Source organism: Pantherophis guttatus, chromosome 2 (genome assembly GCF_059756535.1).
Source record: "Pantherophis guttatus breed Tessera chromosome 2, ASM5975653v1, whole genome shotgun sequence".
Lineage (NCBI taxonomy): Eukaryota > Metazoa > Chordata > Lepidosauria > Squamata > Colubridae > Pantherophis > Pantherophis guttatus.
In genome coordinates this window covers 180789002-180807900 of record NC_142064.1, presented here as the reverse complement: position 1 = coordinate 180807900, position 18899 = coordinate 180789002, and the positions used below count along the sequence as shown (strand labels likewise).

At 36.4% G+C, this 18899-nt stretch overlaps 1 protein-coding gene across 1 annotated transcript in view; it reads right to left on the bottom strand.

Moving 5' to 3' along the window:
- DOCK2 (dedicator of cytokinesis 2) overlaps nucleotides 1-18899 on the bottom strand; it is a 306359-nt gene that overhangs the window by 269003 nt on the left and 18457 nt on the right. Inside the window, exons 3-13 of the mRNA XM_034406030.3 lie at nucleotides 16143-16183; nucleotides 14993-15048; nucleotides 13860-13956; nucleotides 12002-12150; nucleotides 8027-8162; nucleotides 6339-6493; nucleotides 5765-5846; nucleotides 3667-3802; nucleotides 1805-1880; nucleotides 1182-1255; nucleotides 698-823 (exon numbers count right to left, since the gene is read on the bottom strand). Of these exons, the coding sequence (XP_034261921.2) occupies nucleotides 698-823; nucleotides 1182-1255; nucleotides 1805-1880; nucleotides 3667-3802; nucleotides 5765-5846; nucleotides 6339-6493; nucleotides 8027-8162; nucleotides 12002-12150; nucleotides 13860-13956; nucleotides 14993-15048; nucleotides 16143-16183 (1128 nt within the window). The remainder of the gene's footprint in view (nucleotides 1-697; nucleotides 824-1181; nucleotides 1256-1804; nucleotides 1881-3666; nucleotides 3803-5764; nucleotides 5847-6338; nucleotides 6494-8026; nucleotides 8163-12001; nucleotides 12151-13859; nucleotides 13957-14992; nucleotides 15049-16142; nucleotides 16184-18899) is intronic.

The window sequence follows — 18899 nt, the reverse complement described above, 5'->3', positions numbered from 1 at the left end:
ATTAAAAGTACGCACATATACAAGTAAAACATGCCTGTATACTAATGGGGGAGGAGGAAGAGAAAGAGGGAGGAAGAGAAAGAGGGAGGAAGAGATGGAGTGAGAATGGGAGAAGGAGGAGCAGGAGAAGCAGAAGGAGCAGGAGGAAGGCTATCTGGGTGCCATTAAATTATCTGGGTGCCATTAATTTCCCACTGAAGGTGAAAAAAAATAATTGAAGAGTAATGACTCATAAATCTATTCTTTTTACATAAACACTTGGCATGACAAAGAAATAAAAATATAATAGTTAATGGCTAGAGGGATTAAAGTACAGGATTTAAGTGTATTTAAAGAAAAGTTACAATATATTGCAGTTTGGTCACTTTATGCATAATATTATCGTATTTAGTTTCAACACGATCCATTCTGGACCTTAGGAAATAAAATTTGCTTATTACAGTAATTGATGTAGATACGCTGGTATCAATTTAATTTTGATTTAATGAAGAGTTATAAGAAAATTATAAATCTAAGTAATGTTTCCTTTATATTTTCCCTTGATGTCAGGGAAGGAGGGAGGAAGGAGGAAGGAAGGAAGGAAGGAAGGAAGGAAGGAAGGAAGGAAGGAAGGAAGGAAGGAAGGAAGGAAGGAAGGAAGGAAGGAAGGAAGGAAAGAAGGCCTTTCGATTAAAAACGAAAAGGATCGGTACCGTACCTGGCATGATTATTTCAGGGAAGCCAAGCTTCCTAGCAACAACTGTTGTCCTGTCGACAAGGTGCGGATAGTCCTTTCTTATATGAGTAATGTCTCCAACAAGCATTTTCATAGTTACCCATAATCCTGTATGATATACAAAGATAAAGAAGACTTATCATGAAATGGGAACTAAGGATTCAAAAAAATATATAGATAAGAAAGCCTAATTGAGAGGTTCTATTCTAAAACACATTCACATAAGCAAGTAACTCATGCACCATCAGCAGGCTCAAACTCCACACTACTGAAGTTTTCGTTGTATGAACAGGGGCTCCATTTAAAGCCCATATAACTAAACATATTAGAAAGTGTGTGTCTATCCTATATAACATTGCTGATTCCCTAGTACTTTTTCCAATGTGACTTAAAGGCCTCCAATGATACCATCACTTTAAGGATATAGATATGGGAGGGGGGGAGTAAGAACAGGCATGTACTTCACCTTGCCCGCCACTGTCACTTTTGAATGTGGTAACCTTGTTTAAGAGGTTGTGCAAAAACTCATTCTCTGGCACTCTGAAAGAAAAAGAAAAATATTACTGAAAACCAAAGGCATATAATGAATCAAAGTCAGTTGAGACAAATTTTCATCAGTACTTGAATGTGCAGCAGTACGTTCACAGTATCAAGCACAGTTATTGAATATGTGATAAGGAAAGAATTCTTAAATGTAAAACAACAAATGCTTCTAAGTTTAATGAAAAGAAGACAATTGCCAATCCAGCAATTCACCAATGGCAAAGGGAAACAACACATTGTTGCTTCAACATTGAGATTCAGGACAAAACCTTCTAGAGCTTATTCACAGATACCTGCACAATAATTAGTCTACACTGTGAAAAGGATGCAACAGTAAGAACATATTTGGATTTAGATTATCTCTACATGTGCTTTCAGTAAGCAGAAGATCCTATATATGAAAAGTACCTTTAGATACAGTCCATTCTGATTTATGTTTATAATGACTTGTAAAAATATTTTTACAATATTTTTTCATAAAAACTGCATCCAACCAGAATAACTTTTTTAACACATTAAAAGTATTAAACAGTAAAATTGTCTTACGGATGAAAGGGAATGAAATATTGTTTCTCTTCATCACTTTCTGCTTTTCCTTTTATAATATCTGAGATGTCCATTACTAAAGGAAGAAAACAGAACGCTATCAAGGCTTGAAAAAAGGCAACAGGTGTAACTTTTCTGCCAGTTAGAATCATATACCTCATAAACTATATATAAATGCATTACAATAAAACTTTTTTTTTTTTTGCTTTTCTCCAAAGCAACTTTTAAATCTGGTAAAATAAAATAAAAGCACACAAATATGCCACAACGAACTTTACTGTGTGGATAGCATGTATATGAGGAAACAATGCTCCTCTTAGAAAACTAGTTCTGCCTGAGAAAACAGTATATGGAAAAACTCAATGATTCGCTCTCCACTTCCGGCATCATCCATTACTTATTTACACATCGGTGAAAAACTGCCGATAACTATAAAAGCCCTAAGTAAATAGCAATTAATTTAGAGCTAGAGCTGACACAGCTGATTTGATATGCTTGCTAAATAATGCATTAGCATTCAAATTTTGCTTGCCTGCGCTCTGATATTATTATTTTTTATTCCCCATATAAAATATTAATGAAATAATGCGAAGGTGAGCAGATTCTTTGGAGTTCTTATCTTGTCCTACCATTCTTCCTTAACCTGCAGTTTTCCAGATGAGCTGGATTACAAATTTCTTCAACTCTCTCAACCAGAATGATCATTAGAACTTGCTGGTTAGGATGACTGAAATTTTAAACTCAGCATATCTGGAACTCACTCGGAAAGAAAATATTATTGTATAACTTCTACATCACCCGAAATGCTGTGTCTTGTTCTCTCATGCTGCTAACGTACAAATAAAATTCTTTGATCAACCACCTTTTTCATTGGTTTTTTTTTTTTTTGAGGACATCTTAAAGAACATCTCACTTGGTAATGTCACTTGGAGCAAATTTAAGAAGGGATCTTTATTTTGACAGTCACTTTCATGTCTTGACTTCTCTTGTGATCACACAATAAAAAGAACACTTCTAAGCTACATGTTCAACATTTTCTGCAGAATTGTTTCAGTAATGTCTAACTGATATTGTTACAAGGTTGAAATACCCATATAGCTTTGTAAATCTCAATGGATGTATCAATATACAAAAGATGTCAGTGCTGACGGTTAGAGAACAGAAGGCCAGGTTCAATTACACAACCAGAATCCTATGTATCCAGTGCCAAAGCTTATCCTTATATGCTTGTTGGCAGTGAAAATGTTATAAATGCCATGATCTTAGTAAATCTGTATATCAGGTACCATCAGCTCACATTGACTGGGATCTCAATATACAAGGACAATGGTACTGTGGGAGGTGATGGGGCTTTAGTAAGGAGTGGCTAAACATACTTAGGCACAGGTGGAATTGTATTAAAGTCTGTGAAGGCTTTTTGGTGTCAACCCTGAAGTTCGGCAAACTGTGACCATTTTCTTTTGGTAGTCTTCTCTAAGGAGGTTTCTCTTCTCACAGCTGCAGGCTAACACAGCCTGGAGCGAAGAGGGCAGGGAGGGGGGTGTAGATGATAGCTGGGGTATTGTAGCCTGGGAATCAAGGATGTTGGTGTTTGAAAGATGGAGACTGAGGTCATCTAGCAACTGGGCTACATGCTGATTGGACCATGTGATACTCTGGGAGGGGGGAAGTGACAAAGTTTTACTTTTAATTAGGTGAAAATCCAGTGGGGACTTAGAGCCATTTTTCCACCAGGAATGTGGCCGAATTGATATGTCCCAATAAAATGTTCTTTGAGGAATTTATCTCCCGCAGAGTTGTTTTTGAATGGGATGTATTACTTGGAACCCTGACATTTGGATCCTGTCCATTCTTTGCCTTACCTGCCACTCCAAAAGGCCTTCTTATGCCTTGAGTATATTTTTTGGTGTTAGTATCTTTGAGATCCATTTTTCCAAACCGTACAATTTGACAGATCAAATAAATTCGGTCTCTTCCAAGATCTTTGTTTCCAAGATCCTGATATAAATAACAGCAAAATTCAATTGAAGACTGACAGTTAAAAAAAGTATGACATCTAAACATCAACATTTTCTGGGCTAATACTGGTGTAATAATATAACAACCACAATAGAAAAATGTTGTTTCAACACCACCTGATTTAAACAACATGAATGAAATAGAAACTGCAGGAAATAAAAAATAGAAATAGAAAAGAAATAAAAGATAAGAATAAAGTAAAGAAAATAAAAAATAAAGAAAAAATTTCCTCCTTCAGAACAGAATGGACAAGTTTATTACTTTCACTTAACATATAACAAATGATCTCTTCTTTTCATATCCCATCTCTTATTTATAAACAAATCCTTAAAGCCTCATTTTTCTGTTCTGATGAGGGGAAAAAATGATTAAGGGTTACCACAGATAATAATGTATCTATTTTAACTTTGATCAAACAAACCAGCTTTATATTCCCTCCTTTTAAGAATCTTGAACTTTATTTTTTTTTCAAATAACGTCCTTGAACTTGATTTCTTTAAATTTTTCTTTGTCCCTTCTCACAAAATTCTTCAAAGCTTTAACAAGACTTTTTAGGAATATAATAGGAAAATTATTCAGGTAACTCTTTTACATTATTTGTGTATCCATTTTTATTATTAAGACATCATCCAGTTTTGTTTGTTTGTCCAGTGGAGCATCTTTTTCTATATTATTCTTGTAGCCTATCATTTTTAAATCCACACAGTCTCAGTCTTGTCCCAATAAAATTTGTTGCTCTTCCATAACTTCTTTATGGAAGAATAGAGATACAGTAGACATTCTTAAAGTTAACTTCTGGGTTCAAAAATATTTTGCTTGGTTCTATATTAATAAGTCAAATTTAAATGCTCTTCTCTTTTACTTGTTATCTTTAGTTCTTTCTGGTTCTTTGTAGTGTCCAACCTTCAAAATATTATTCTATCATGTGTTGTTAAAAAAAATCAAAATAAAATTATTTTATCCTTACAATTAGTTTGAAAATCTTATTTCCAATCCATCTGAACTTTTAGTTCATTTTTTTAACTTTCCCAAGCCAAAGTTCTAATCTCTCTTTTGCTGTTTATTCCAAAGAAATAATATTTTTAGTTTTTAAACTTGCACTTAATTTTTTTTCCCCTCCATGCTAGAAACAACTATCTGGAGCACTTGTGGACCATCTCTGGTTCTCTTCCTTTTTCTGGGGAACTGCAAATTGCTGATCCATCACTAGCTCTTCTTTTAGTGTAGTCAATCAGCAGATCTACTCAGTTCTGCTTTTAGTGGAGTTCTCTTCAGTTTGGCATTTCTTCCCCAGAAGTTCTCAGGTAATTAGAATATAATTTATATGTTTCACTGACTTACTGACTTAGTCATCTGTTGTACTTAGCATAACATCTGTGAACAATATGATAATTTTTCTTGTACCACAATATTAATGTTTCTCAAATATAGCTAGGCAAAAGCCATAACCATATGGATCAGTTATTTCAAGATGACAACTACCATCTATCCTCAGTGTTTCAGGATTATGTCAGTCTAGCCAAACACTAGATTTAACCTTATGGCCAAGGCCTCAGTTGCATGGAAATGTTTGTCCCCGATATAATTTATTTGAAAAAGTTAGTTTCTATTCAAAAACTGAAAACAAAATCCTTTGTAAAAATAAGTTATTTTTTTTTATCTATCATGCAATCCTATTGCTTTTTTAACCATGGTTAGTTACATAAGATACAATAGCTGAGTTTGTACAAGTCAAAAACACATAATGCCTTTCTATTATATGCAAAGTTAGCCATAGAGAGAGAATGAATGAAGTGAAGTCACTTAGCAGAATTCTGATAATTCTGTTTCCTATGGACAGATGAGAAATACTTGATTCTGCAAGTTTTCCAGAAAATGTACAGGTAGTATGGGTGGTTGGAGTGAAAGAATTATGTTTAAAAAAAAAAAAAAACTACTCACAGTGAAAACCACTTTCAGATTGTTGAAATTGTCAATTTCTTTGACAAAACCTTTGCTCCCCCATCTCACCAAATAATTTTCACTGTGGAAAAATAAACATTATTTAAACTCAGATTATCACAATGAAATAGCACTATATAAAATATTGAGAAGCAATTTTAAATTATATTAAGTGCATCATTGAAAATTCTGCCAACTAAGTTTCAAACTTCAATTCCTGCAACTTCAGTCATTATGCTTGGCTAAACCTAGAGCAATGGGGAAAGCCTGAGACAATGGTTAATAATTATGTAAAGATACAAGCAGCTCCATTAATCTATTAAAATAGTTCAGGCTTTGATGCAAACCTGGGCTACCTATAAATCATTCTGATGTCTTACCAAATGATTCATTAATATAAATAGGTCTGTTCATTACAGACATATGTATTAAATATGTATGTTTAATTTCAACACATCCTAAATTCATCCAAACCACAAGAGATTGTCATAATCCATACATTTATAATCTCACACACACATTTAGGTTTCTTAGGAAAATGAATACTGTGCATCTGTGAAAAAAATTGGCATACCTTATCACTGTATGCTTATGGGGATCATAGAGGGACATGAAAAGTTCAGCATCTTCTCCTATTTTGCAGACAAAATTTCTTACAAAGACATAAAGGCTGTGAGTGGGGGATGAAGTATTTCGGCAGAAAGTTCCGTATATAGGCTCATCTTTTGACTGAGAACCAACAACAAATAAGAGAAAGAGATGTTATTAGAAAAACAGCAAACAGATTTGCATTTTTTTTAAAAAAAATGTTATGTATGTTAATGCTACATCACATCTTTGTGATCAGGAACATTTAAGCCACAACATTTATCACACTTTTCCCAACTTTTCCTGTCCAGTTGTGCTGAAATATAATTCCCATAATGTTTGGTCATTTAAAATACCTGAGATGCAATATTAAGTAACCTGCTGTAAATATCTACAAAGTCCTCTCTACTTTTGAAATTAAACATCTTTGTATATGTATAAGGCAGGCTTTCCCAAACTATGATGTATATCTCTCTTTGGGGAGGTACAGAGTCCAGGGGAACTGTGAAAGACTTTACCGTTATCAAATTATTACAATAAATTCACATTTCCCAAAATATTACCTTCACCTGAATAACCTAGTGGTGATGCTTTTTATTTTTTATAAATTTATCAAATATATATATATTTCATTGTATTGTTTTCATTGTTCATTTATGTTCATTTTGTTTCGTTTTTTTAAAAATAGTGGAGGCATGTACATAAAGGTTGTGATAGCAAAAAAGGAAACTCTGGTATAAACTCTTCTTCTCCATCCCTACTTTGTAGTGTAGATCTTGGTCATGCAATAGTTATGACATGCTGCCATTATAACTTTTTATGTGCTACTGATTTTTAAATGATATGTAACATTATTTGCTGGTTATAAGTTTAAGCAAATTCAGCATTAATTTTCAGGGAAATCTGACACTTCACAAAGGACAGATACTTTTTTCCACTCACCCAGAAATTAGATCAAGGAGATCTCACCCCCCTCCCCGCAAAAAAAAGGTCTGTTCAAGAAATAGTGCACTTAAACATATCATGCCCCAGAAGACCAGGTTACCTGAAGACAGTCTGGCATTGCTCACTATGCACAACTATTAAATCCATCATGATAACCTTAGGAACCTGGTGCTTCAATAGGAACACAGAATAACAGAGTTGTATCAACAAACATCAGGAAAAACTACTTTGCTAGCACAGGATGTAGTATAAATTAGTAGCTTTTAGAAAATCTGAATTGGTGCGCTGCTCACTTTCCTCATACAAACATTGTTTGATTTAAAGCTTATAGACATGGATAATAAGGAAGGTCTTGTCCTCCCTTCTAAATTTAATCTCCCTTCCCCATTTTTTTACAAAGATTCACCAATGCACATTATTTTAAAAGGCCAGGTAAGGTATATCTGATGTTTTTAAAAAGCTTGCTGCAGGCCTTTTGGTTTGCACAAATATGTGTGTCAATTGGAAGTGTAAATTATGTTATTGATTTATTCATGGATTGAAATCAGCATTTTAAAAAGGTGGGAATTCAGAATAAATACTTGGTGTGAGGAGATATTTTTAATATGCATACTAAATCAGGCAGGAGAAGTGATTGCTAAGCTGCTCCTGATGCTTTTACAGATTAATTCTTCATGGGAACAAACAAGCAAAACTCTATTTGAAAGTAGAAAGATGCAAACCCTGTACCGTTTCTTCTTTAATTCTTTCTGTGACTTTTTTTGTAGCTTCTGTATGTGCGTGGAAGAGACTGATAACACTGGTTTTGTCAGGATCCAAAATATTGCCATCTTCATCTCTAACAATCAGGTCCAGCTCTAGAATCCTGTAGATATAAGTGGAAAGTTCATCTGCAACATTAAAGGCCCTCCTTCAGTTTCAAATGGACATCAAATACATATAGAAATAGTTTAACGTTTCATTTCAAGTTGTTTGAAATCTCATTGTTTGTTTATCTTTGAGGTGTGGTTTAAAAATTAAGACATTCACACAAAACCAAACACCATATCTGAGGCATAGCAAAAAGTTTGGGTTAACAGATCATATAATACTCATGAGGATACAGTCTCCTTTGAAAATACAATCTGCATAACGGTGGATGGCACCCTGAATGAACCATGAATATAATTAACATCCATGATCCACCCATGATTTTGCAATGAAAGAAACAATTTTTGAGAATTCTAAGTAATTGTAGCTTGCAAAGATGAAATGCAGAACTTTCAATCCTTTATGCTGAGTCACAAATTAGCCAATCCCATTTTGTTTGGGTGAATCCAACCAACATTTTTACTTATGATGCAATGTGTCATGGAAACTCCAAAACTAATGGATAAATCTTTCTCTTCCTACTTCTGTGGAGTTACTATTTGCATCTGAAGAGAAGCTACAATTTGTGCCTATAGGTGTTTCCCTTGAAATTAAGACAAAACAAGACAAAACAGTCAATAATCTAGCCTGTTTCCCTTCAAGTTCTCCTCTATCTCCAAACAACTATTTTTATTAAGATATTAATTTTTGACTGGCATCACTCTGACATGATTAAGGGACAGCATGTTGAGAGTCCAGATGATATTTCTTTGCCTTCTGTTTACCTTAGCTTTGTTTATACTCTTCCCTTTGCACCTGAACATGTGGAATGTGGACATGATAGATGCTCTGTAAGGGACAAGGTATAAGAAGAACTGCTGCAAAGACCTAGGCTAGAAGGATACTATGTGTGACTGCATGAGTTCTCCTTGCTGCTGAGCCATTGAAGTCTTGCCGGGAGTTCCTAGCAGCTGATGGAGTTGTGAGCTTGTTCTTTTTGATCAAGGTTTTTTCTTTTCTTTTCTATATTGCATTAACTGTTTCCATTTGGTGAAGTAGAATCATACTTTCATTCTGTGGGATCCTTTAAAAATCTGCTGGTACTTTATGTATCTTCCTACTTTTCATATGACTTATACTGCTTCAAACATTTTTCACCTGTTAAACCCTAAACAACGCTTAAACAATTTCTGATATACGGAAATCTGAAATAGTAGATGTAAAAAAAACCCCTGCATTTTGCAAAAGCCACTTTAAAAAATGCCCTAAAATATTTTTTTGAAAATTCATTCCATGTTTGCCTAATAAATGAAGAATATTTGTGTGTTTTCTGATTTTTTTTGTTTTTGTTTTTGTTTAGAGGAAATGCAAATTAAAAATCTAAGATCCCTTTTAGAAACATCCAAACCCAAGGACTTCCTTTTGCTGCTCATCTTGATAAGCTTTGTATATGAAATATTTATCAGCCGCATTGTCTTTTTCTCCATGGTTGTTTAGGAATGCAGTCTAACAGAATGCATATTAAACCCCACATGCAATTTGTGACTGGGTGGTAAAGAAATAACAAAGAAGTAAAAGAAAATCAAGATCCAAAAAAGCCAAAACGGTAAGGAGAAGGGGACGTTGTAATGTATAAGCACCATAAAATCATGAAATCAGTTTTTCTGCTAAGCACTTTGATAATTCTTTTTAAGCAACTTGCCTTAGAAGAAAATAATGGTGTGCAATATAGAGCAGACAGCAGCAAATATCTCATCTTAGACAAACTAAGTAGAGTTGCGTAGTATATTTATTTATTTATTTATTTATTTATTTATTTATTTATTTATTTATTTATTTATTTATTTATTTATTTATTTATTTATTTATTTATTTATTAAATTTTTATACCGCCCCCTCTCCCAAAGGACTCGGGGCGGTGAACAGCCAAAATTAAAAAACATACAATATAAACATTAAAATACTATAAAAACAAAATTAAATTTATATTGGCTTCCCCCAATTTAAAACCTCTTACCCATAAAATTCAACAATTAAAAGATTTTTAACCCAGCCTGGCTTGCTGAAATAAAAAAGTCTTCAGAGCCCGGCGGAAGGTACGGAGGTCTGGGATCAGTCATATCCCTGGGGGTAGCTCATTCCAGAGGGTGGGTGCCCCCCACAGAGAAGGCTCTTCCCGGGGGGTCACCAGCCGACATTGCCTGACCGACGGCACCCTGAGGAGGCCCTCTCTGTGGGAGCGTATTGACCGGTGGGAGGTTATCAGTGGCAGAAGGTGGTCTCATAAATAACCGGGCCCTAAGCCATGGAGTGCTTTGAAGATGAGAACCAATACCTTGAAGCGCACCCGGAAGACCACTGGAAGCCAATGCAGCTCGCGCAGGAGAGGTGTCACATGGGAGCATCATGTCGCCCCCATAAGTACCCGTGCGGCTGCATTCTGCACCAGTTGGAGCCTCTGAGTGTTCCTCAAGGGGCGCCCCATGTAGAGAGCATTGCAGTAGTCCAGGCGGGAAGTAACGAGGGCATGAGTGACCGTGCATAAGGAGTACCGATTCAGAAAGGGGCGCAATTGGCATATCAGGCAAACCTGATAGAAAGCCCCCCTGGCACAGCCGTCATATGCTCTTCTAAAGACAGCCGTGCATCTAGGAGGACACCCAAGTTACGCACCCTCTCCGTGGGGGCCAATGTCTCGCCCCCAATAGTCAGCAATGGCACCAGCTGACTATATCGGGACGCCGGCAACCACAGCCACTCAGTCTTGGAGGGGTTGAGTCAGAGCCTATTCCTCCCCATCCAGACCCGCACAGCCTCCAGGCACTGGGACATCACTTCAAGGGCATCGTTGGGGTGGTCTGATAGATTAGTAGAATACTAGAAAATCCAAAAATTAGACCAGAATTGGAAACTGGGAAAAAAAATTCTAGAAGAAGGCAATGACAAATGACTTTTGTGTCTTTGTGAAGAAAAGTACAGAAATGGGTCAATAAGATCATCAGGAATTAAGTTTTACCTGAGGGGGATCCTTTTTTTCTTTTAAATGCCTCTGACGATCCTAGCTGAGTTGCCTGATTGGCAGAGGCTTTGCCGATCAGGCAACTCAGCTGGGATCGTCAGAGCCTTTTGAAAGCAGTTTTTTACAATCTCTTCACCGAAGAGGTTGTAGAAAAAATGGTTTTAAAAGTTAAAAAAAAAAATTGGCCACGCCCACCCAGTCACATTACCCCTCCCACCAAGCCATGCCCACAGAATCGGTAGTAACAAATTTTAGATTTCACCACTGGTTTCCACCCATTGCTTCTTGTCCTGGGCTTTGGAGAATAGCTCAACTCCCTCCTTTCTATGGCAACCCTGAGATATTAGAACATTACTATCATGTCACCCCAGTCCTTCTTTTCATTAAATTAGACCTACCCAATTCCAGCAACCGTTCTTTATATCAAGTCCCCTAATCATCTTTGTTGCTCTTCTCTGCACTTTTTCTAGAATCTCAACAGCTTTTTTACATCATGGCAACCAAAACTGGATGCAGTATTCCAAGGGTGATCTTACCAAGGCATTATAAAGTGGTATTAACAATTCATGTTAACTTGATTCTATTCCTCTATTAATGCAGCCTAGAACCGTGTTAGCTTTTTTGGCAGCTGCAGCACACTGCTGGTTCATATTTAAGTGATTGTCTACTAGGACTCCCTCTCACAGGTCCTACTATTGAGCCTGTGCATATAATGTATTTTATTATAGCATCCTTAAAAGCAAGGTTAGGGTTAGCAAAACTAAGGCATCTCAGCTTGCAATATGCCCAAGGCAATTCCCTTTCTAAAATACATTGATTGCAACATCAGAACTTACTTGTTGCCATAATCAATTTTGGAAGTGACCTTTTGTTTCAGTTCTTTCAGTTCATCTTTGGGCAATGTCCCTGAGAGGAGCTGTGATCTCCACTCCATTAACTCGCACATCATCTTTTTTACCTGCTGGAAGTGTTCTTTCTTGTTTGCCTGAAAGAGAAAACAATTTCAGCTTATTTAAGATTTCAATTGCTGTTTGTCACTGTGGTTAAGCAACCCCACAATGACAGCAGAATCAGTATATTTTCTCTAAGTGGAAGTGATCCTGTTTTTCCCTATCTACAAAAACCCTGGGGATCAAAAATATAATAGATACTTAAAACACAACCTTCAGTTTATGTTAAAAGTGCTTAGTGCTTTATTGTGACTGAAGGTAGGGTGGACCAATGCAAAACAGAGGTAAGACCACAAGCATGATCACACAAAAGAAAAAGCTGGCATAAACCAAAACTCAGCACACCAGCAGAAGGATTATTGTTTTCTGAACATGACATAGGAAACTACCTCTCTAGGCATTTTAGAATATCCTTCCTTTCACAGCAATGGCATTTTTTTCCTAATTAAAAAAATTGTTTGCATGCCTCCAGCTCTACTACAGAAAAAATGAAGCAACTGCTCTAAGCTGTGACAGGTTTCCAATAATTCCTTCTGATCCACCTGGCTCTTCTGCTTCCTTGGAGATCTACTATAAAGCTAGTCCCGGGCTTTTTAAATTAATCTACTACCTCTGGAACCTTTTGTTGAAGTATAATCAATTACCAATCTGGTTACTTTTGTTGAGGAAACAGAAGGGATTGCCAAAATGTTCCGGACCCTTTCAGAATGAGTTCAAAAGATACCGTATTTTTTGGAGTATAAGACACACTGGAGTATAAGACACACCTTAGTCTTTGAGGAAGAAAATAGGAAAAAAATTCTGCCTACCAGGTATTCATCTGGCTAGCATCCTTAGTCTGGTCAGCTTCAGCACATTAGTTCACCGGTTTTGAGCGTGTGCATGCATGCACACTTTTTATCCCCTGGTTGGGGATAAAAAACAGCTTCTAAGGCACAGCTGATTGTCGGAGGGAGCAGCAAAGGCACAGCTGATTGTCGGAGAAAAACAGGCAAAGCGTGGAAGATTGCTTCACTCGCTAGCGCCTCATTAGGGCTGAAAAAAAGCTTCGAAAAAGCTACATTCGGAATATAAGACGCACCCAAATTTCCAGCCTCTTTTGGGGGGGGGGAGTGTGTCTTATACTCTTAAAAATATGGTATATTCTAGTGGTGTATTTGCTTTGCAGCTTAACTGTGGTTTACTCTGACCTTTTCTCATTGCTTTCATCCATATATTGAACATAGCAAATACACTAGCAGTTTTCTTCCTTTTTAAAATGGCCTTTCCTTTATCCAAAATAAACTTTGTACTGGTGTGATCTTTGGGGTGCACAAAATTCATTTTCTTTCAATTGGACAGGTTATGTAGTGCATTAAAAAATAAGATGGTCAGCTGTTTAGAAATAATATAAGAGCAGTTTTTCTGCATAAGCAAAGCCATAGGTGCTAAATCACCCAGAGCTTTCACTTTCTCCTAGCAGTGCATTTGTGCATGGTGCATTAAAGATCATTCAAAGGTTGAAATCACATAACGCTCAAAAGTGGAATTACACAACAGCCTCTTAAATAATTGAAGCTAAATCTTGCAATGAAGGGATTTCTTCTTTACCAGCACTTTCAGAGCAGTTATATATTCATAAAATTAAATGCAAAATACATTGCCTTGGTGGATAACTAAGTCTACTGACGTGGCACTTAATGCAACTAAAGCTTCTTCCTGGGCAGCCATAAAATTTCCCTGCAAGAATGGAAGAATAACTCACCACATACAATTGTTTCCAAATGTTACCCCATTCCCATAACGTGCTGGTAACTTCTTGTACCAATGGAATCTCAGCAGGTATTACATTTTCTGCATTTCTGAGCCAAAGGACAAATACTGTGTTATAATACAATTTAACATTATACATGTGATTAGCAACCCAAGTGGAAAACCAGAAATGGAACTGTCCGCTATGAATGCTGGGTCCATAGCTAAAGATATCACAGATAGATATTTGAGATAGACTCTCTGAATTGACTCTCAGACAGGCTCCTCTGGTCCCCATTCTATACTAGATGTTCCATACATCTCATGAATATTTACTGCTGAGAAGTAACAGAAGGAGATGAAAGAATGAAATTAGAAAAGATGTTGAAGAGTTAGGTGTTGCTTAAATGAAAGCATTGTAATTCTGGACTACTGATTAGCTATTCCTAACTACAAGATTTTCAAATACCTTCTCATGATTTTTGGACTTCCAAACACAGTCAGGATGGACCATGTCTGCCAAACATGGTCAAATGACTGTCTACTAATTACTGTTCTGCAAACATAAGCACCATTCACACAATAAGCTAAACTATAAAACATGGTTTAAGGGTAAGACAATACTAATCAAATCCCTTTACATCTTAGCAAGTTGTATGAACCAAGCCATCATATTAGGTAAAAATGTGCTGCCTGCAGTTTGGCAGTTTGATTCTCACTGGCTCAAGGTTGACTCAGCCTTCCATCTTTCCGAGGTCAGTACAATGAGGACCCAGATTGTTGGGGGCAACATGCTGACTCTGTAAACAGTTTAGAGGGGGCTGTAAAGCACTGTGAAGTGGTATATAAGTCTAAAAGCTATTGCTGTTGCTATTCATATACTTTCTTTTAAAGCAGCTTTAAAAGAAAATATAACTTTGTCACTACTTTTTATCAAATTCCCTAAAGTATTACTGTTCATGATTGTTGAGATCTGATCCCAAATTGTATATTGAATTGAGTTTAACCAGAATGGAATGAGAAGGGACATTTGGTTAGTTTGGTTACAATATGTTCTTCCTTCTTGAGATGTGCTTCTAATATACCATGTTCTTATTTTTCCAAAATAAGTTAAGATATCTAGCAAATGTATGTTATCTATAATACCTTTTCTTCTCAGCAGCAATTTCTTTGATGTGGATAAAAGATTTTGGAAATATTCCCTGTTGGAATTGAAGGGAAAAACACAGCTGTTATATTTCCGAAAATATATCTTCCTTGAACAGTGGAAAAGTCAACGCTATGCAAGTAGACGTTTAGAAGCCAACTTTGGTGAAGCTATGATACTTTAGTAATTGAACTACAACATTGAATTAAATTATTATTATAATGTTCCATACTTTTCCAGGTTTACAAAAGAGCACTACCCACTGAGCACTGCCCATGCCACTGATCTTCGATTATGCCTGGCCAAGTGATATAGCAGTCCTTCCTCAACAATACATGCTGAAAGTCCAAAATGCATTCTTTAATTTTTCCTCTTGAAAAAATCAAGGATGTAACAAGAGGTATGTCTGTCAATGATAGTAAATAATATTAGATAATGAATCTCTTTTACTAAGTCAAAGAGCCTGCTATAGTATAATGTAAATGGACTTGGGTCTGAAGCAAGTCTACTCTTTTCAGCCTTTGATATCTAATATCCAAAACTGATCTTAGAAAGATTGTTGATGTTATGCAGAGTAATTTAGCTTAAGTAAAGTTCTTTGCCTTCCTTTATTCTTTCCTAGTCATTTGAGAACCATGTATGAAAGCCATGTTTGAGTTTGAGAGCCATGTATTTAGATACAGCATATAATATTTCCGATCAATATATTTCTTGTGATCAGGAGTCAATCCTAAAACCTGAACTTCATTCAAATCCTGACTTAATATCTTGATGGGCAAAGGCATAAAGAGTTCCTAAATTAATGTTAATGTTGATTAAAATGAATTAAATATTGTTAATATTGAAAAACGTAAACTCCCTGGAAGAAAGCTAAAGATAATAAGTCAAATAAATAAATTGCTTATTTAAATATTGCCCAGTCAAAACACATGAAGATGTATGTATGGATTACGCATGTAATCCTGTACATGCCTACATGGGATCAAATCAGTGGGGTTTGTTTTAGAGTATATAAATATACAATACAGAGTATATAATTTTTTTCTATACAGTAAATAATTGTCTCCTTAATATTTGCCTGTGTACAAAAGGGGGTGCAACACTAATACTTCAGTAATAACAATGATGGTAATAACAGGATAAACTCACCTCAGTTTCTTTATGTCTGACCAAGTGTCCCCTGTACCAATCTATAATTCAAAACAGAACCATATCATTGTATTAGATTGTGTCCTCTCAACACAGTTTCTGCTATATAACGGTTATTCTACAAGCACTACATGGTGTCATTGAAAACAGCAATTCCCACAATATAGTTGAGAAAAAAGCTAGCCTATCTGTTAAAATACTTGATGATTCCTCCTTGCTATGGTTGCAAATTCCTTCCTTCCTTCCTTCCTTCCTTCCTTCCTTCCTTCCTTCCTTCCTTCCTTCCTTCCTTCCTTCCTTCCTTCATTGATTCAGCCACTCATCTCACTAATGCAGTTCTACGTGTCTAACAGGAATACAATATAAATACATGCATATTTTAACAAATAAAAATTAAATACACCCTAAAGGGTTTTGATAGATTAAAAATTATGATAGGTGAAGATAAGGAGGCAAGGGCGGATGGTAATATTGATTTTCAATTATATATAATTGGCAGAAATTGGAGTATATATAGTATATTGTAAATATGGAAAAAATAAGATGTATGAAGTTTGACTCAGTCAATACTCTGTTAAGAAATTATATATTTTATGTTTGTGTGTATGAAAAAAAAATTTAAAAATTGTTTTTTTAAAAAAAATTAAATACACCCTTCCTAATTGATTAACTGATCAACACAAAGTGGCTTCCAAAAACAACTACATATTTTTCGGAGTATAAAACACACTTCCCCCCTCCCCAAAAGAGGCTGAAAATTTGTGTACATCTTATACTCTGAATATAGCTTTTTCTAAGCTTTTTTTCAGCCCTAACGAGGCGCTAGTGAGTGAAGCCATCTTCCGCGGGCTTTGCCTGCATCCTCTGACTCTCAGCTGTGTTTTAGAAGCTTTTTTTCAGCCCTAACAAGATGCTAATGATTGAAGCGATCTCCGTGCTTTGCCTGCTTTTCTCATTGCTGCTCCCACTCAGCTGTGCTTTAGAAGCTGTTTTTTATCCCCAAGCAGGGGATAAAAAGTGTCCACACAAGCTCAAAACCAGCGAACTAGTGTGTTGAAGCTGACCAGACTAAGGACGCTAGCCAGATGAATACCTGCTAGGCAGATTTTTTTCCCCCTATTTTCCTCCCCAAAAACTAAGCTGCATCTTATACGCTGGTGTGTCTTATACTCTGAAAAATAAGGTATAAACCAATAGCATGGCTTGATTTCGTGGTGGGATTCTACCAGTTTGCCCCGGTTCAGGCGAACCAGTAGTGGGGGTGGCAGGAGGCTCTGCCTAACCCACCCGGATGTCATCACGGATGCTCTGCGCATGCACAGAAGGTTCTGCGCATGCACAGAAGCACCACGCATGAGCAAAGCAAGCACGCACACACACACGTTCACGGTTCTGAACTGGTAGCGAAGGTAAGTGAAACCCACTACTGGCTTGATTGTTCCTGTGACCCTGATGCCTGTTAAAAAAAACAGCAGTCAGGCCAGAACCACAGGCAATACTGTATGGTTTTCCAGGGTCAGGGGCACCTACAGAAAAGAACCATTTCCTAGGTCCCATTCAATGGCAATCCCTAATAGATCAACTGAAGAATGTGCCTTTGGTCCAGCCTACGTGATGAATAAATACAATGGGATCAAAACTGTCCTTCAAATATTCTGGTTCCATACTACATACCGCTTTCTTAGTAATAAATAGCACCTTGAATTGCACCAAGAAACAAACTGGAAGGCAATGTAGCTTGCAGAGCAAACAAGTAACATGGAAAAAGCGAAATATACCCATGATTGCCTATGGCACTGCACTGTGGATCAAATGCATGGTTTAACTTGTACATTTTCCCTAACATTCCTTTCCTAGAAAAGTTGCAGGAAAATGATATAGATTGCAGTGATCTATAGCTACATCCAAACCTGGCTTGTATGACTATCCTGAATTTAAACGAGTAGTAATTCTCCAAGATTGGATGTCATATTTCAGGGTTGTTGAAAACCAGAAATAAAGGTTAGATTTTACCTCTGGCATTCAAAAGAATTCAATAACCAGCACAGATTCATGTTTGTGGAAACCATGTTTCCCAGTTATCCTTCAACTGGACTGTTGCATTTATCCATATGGGCAAATGTGTAATCGGGAGTCAAACAACTATTCTAATGCAAATAATAATCATGCTAATTTTGTTTGGTTTTTGCTTTTTTAAAGCAAGGAAAAATCATTTTTATGTTTTCCAAGTATATGGATACTAAATTGTACTTGTTCCAAACCTATGGAAGTTCATAGAGAGTTACAATCCAAAAATACTGGTAAATGTTTCATGGAGCTTCTAAAAATTCCTATATTCCTGAGTCCAATAGCTGGAAATTCTGGGAGTTGCAAACCAGTACATCTGGACAGTGTCCAGGTGCAGAATGCTGATATATGATTTCTTGACACATAAAATGATCAGAAGAACTTCAAAGCGGAATCAAATAAAAAGCTATGCAATCCTGCATCTTTTCCCTTTCCCCAACCCACACGGACAGCCAGATGCCTAGCAGAAGCCCCGATGGGATGTTTGAAGACAGTAACTCATTCTCTCTCTCTCTCTCTCCTCCACTAGTAATGAAAAGCTTGGTATTGCTGATCTTAGATGTTCTGATCCATCAATATCTTTCTCACTAGTTACTGATAGCCCTGGCTTCCATGACTCTTCTTACCTTCCAAAGAGATTTAAGTTTGCAGTGGTGGCTGCAATTCATGAATGTCAATTCCATTGTTCAC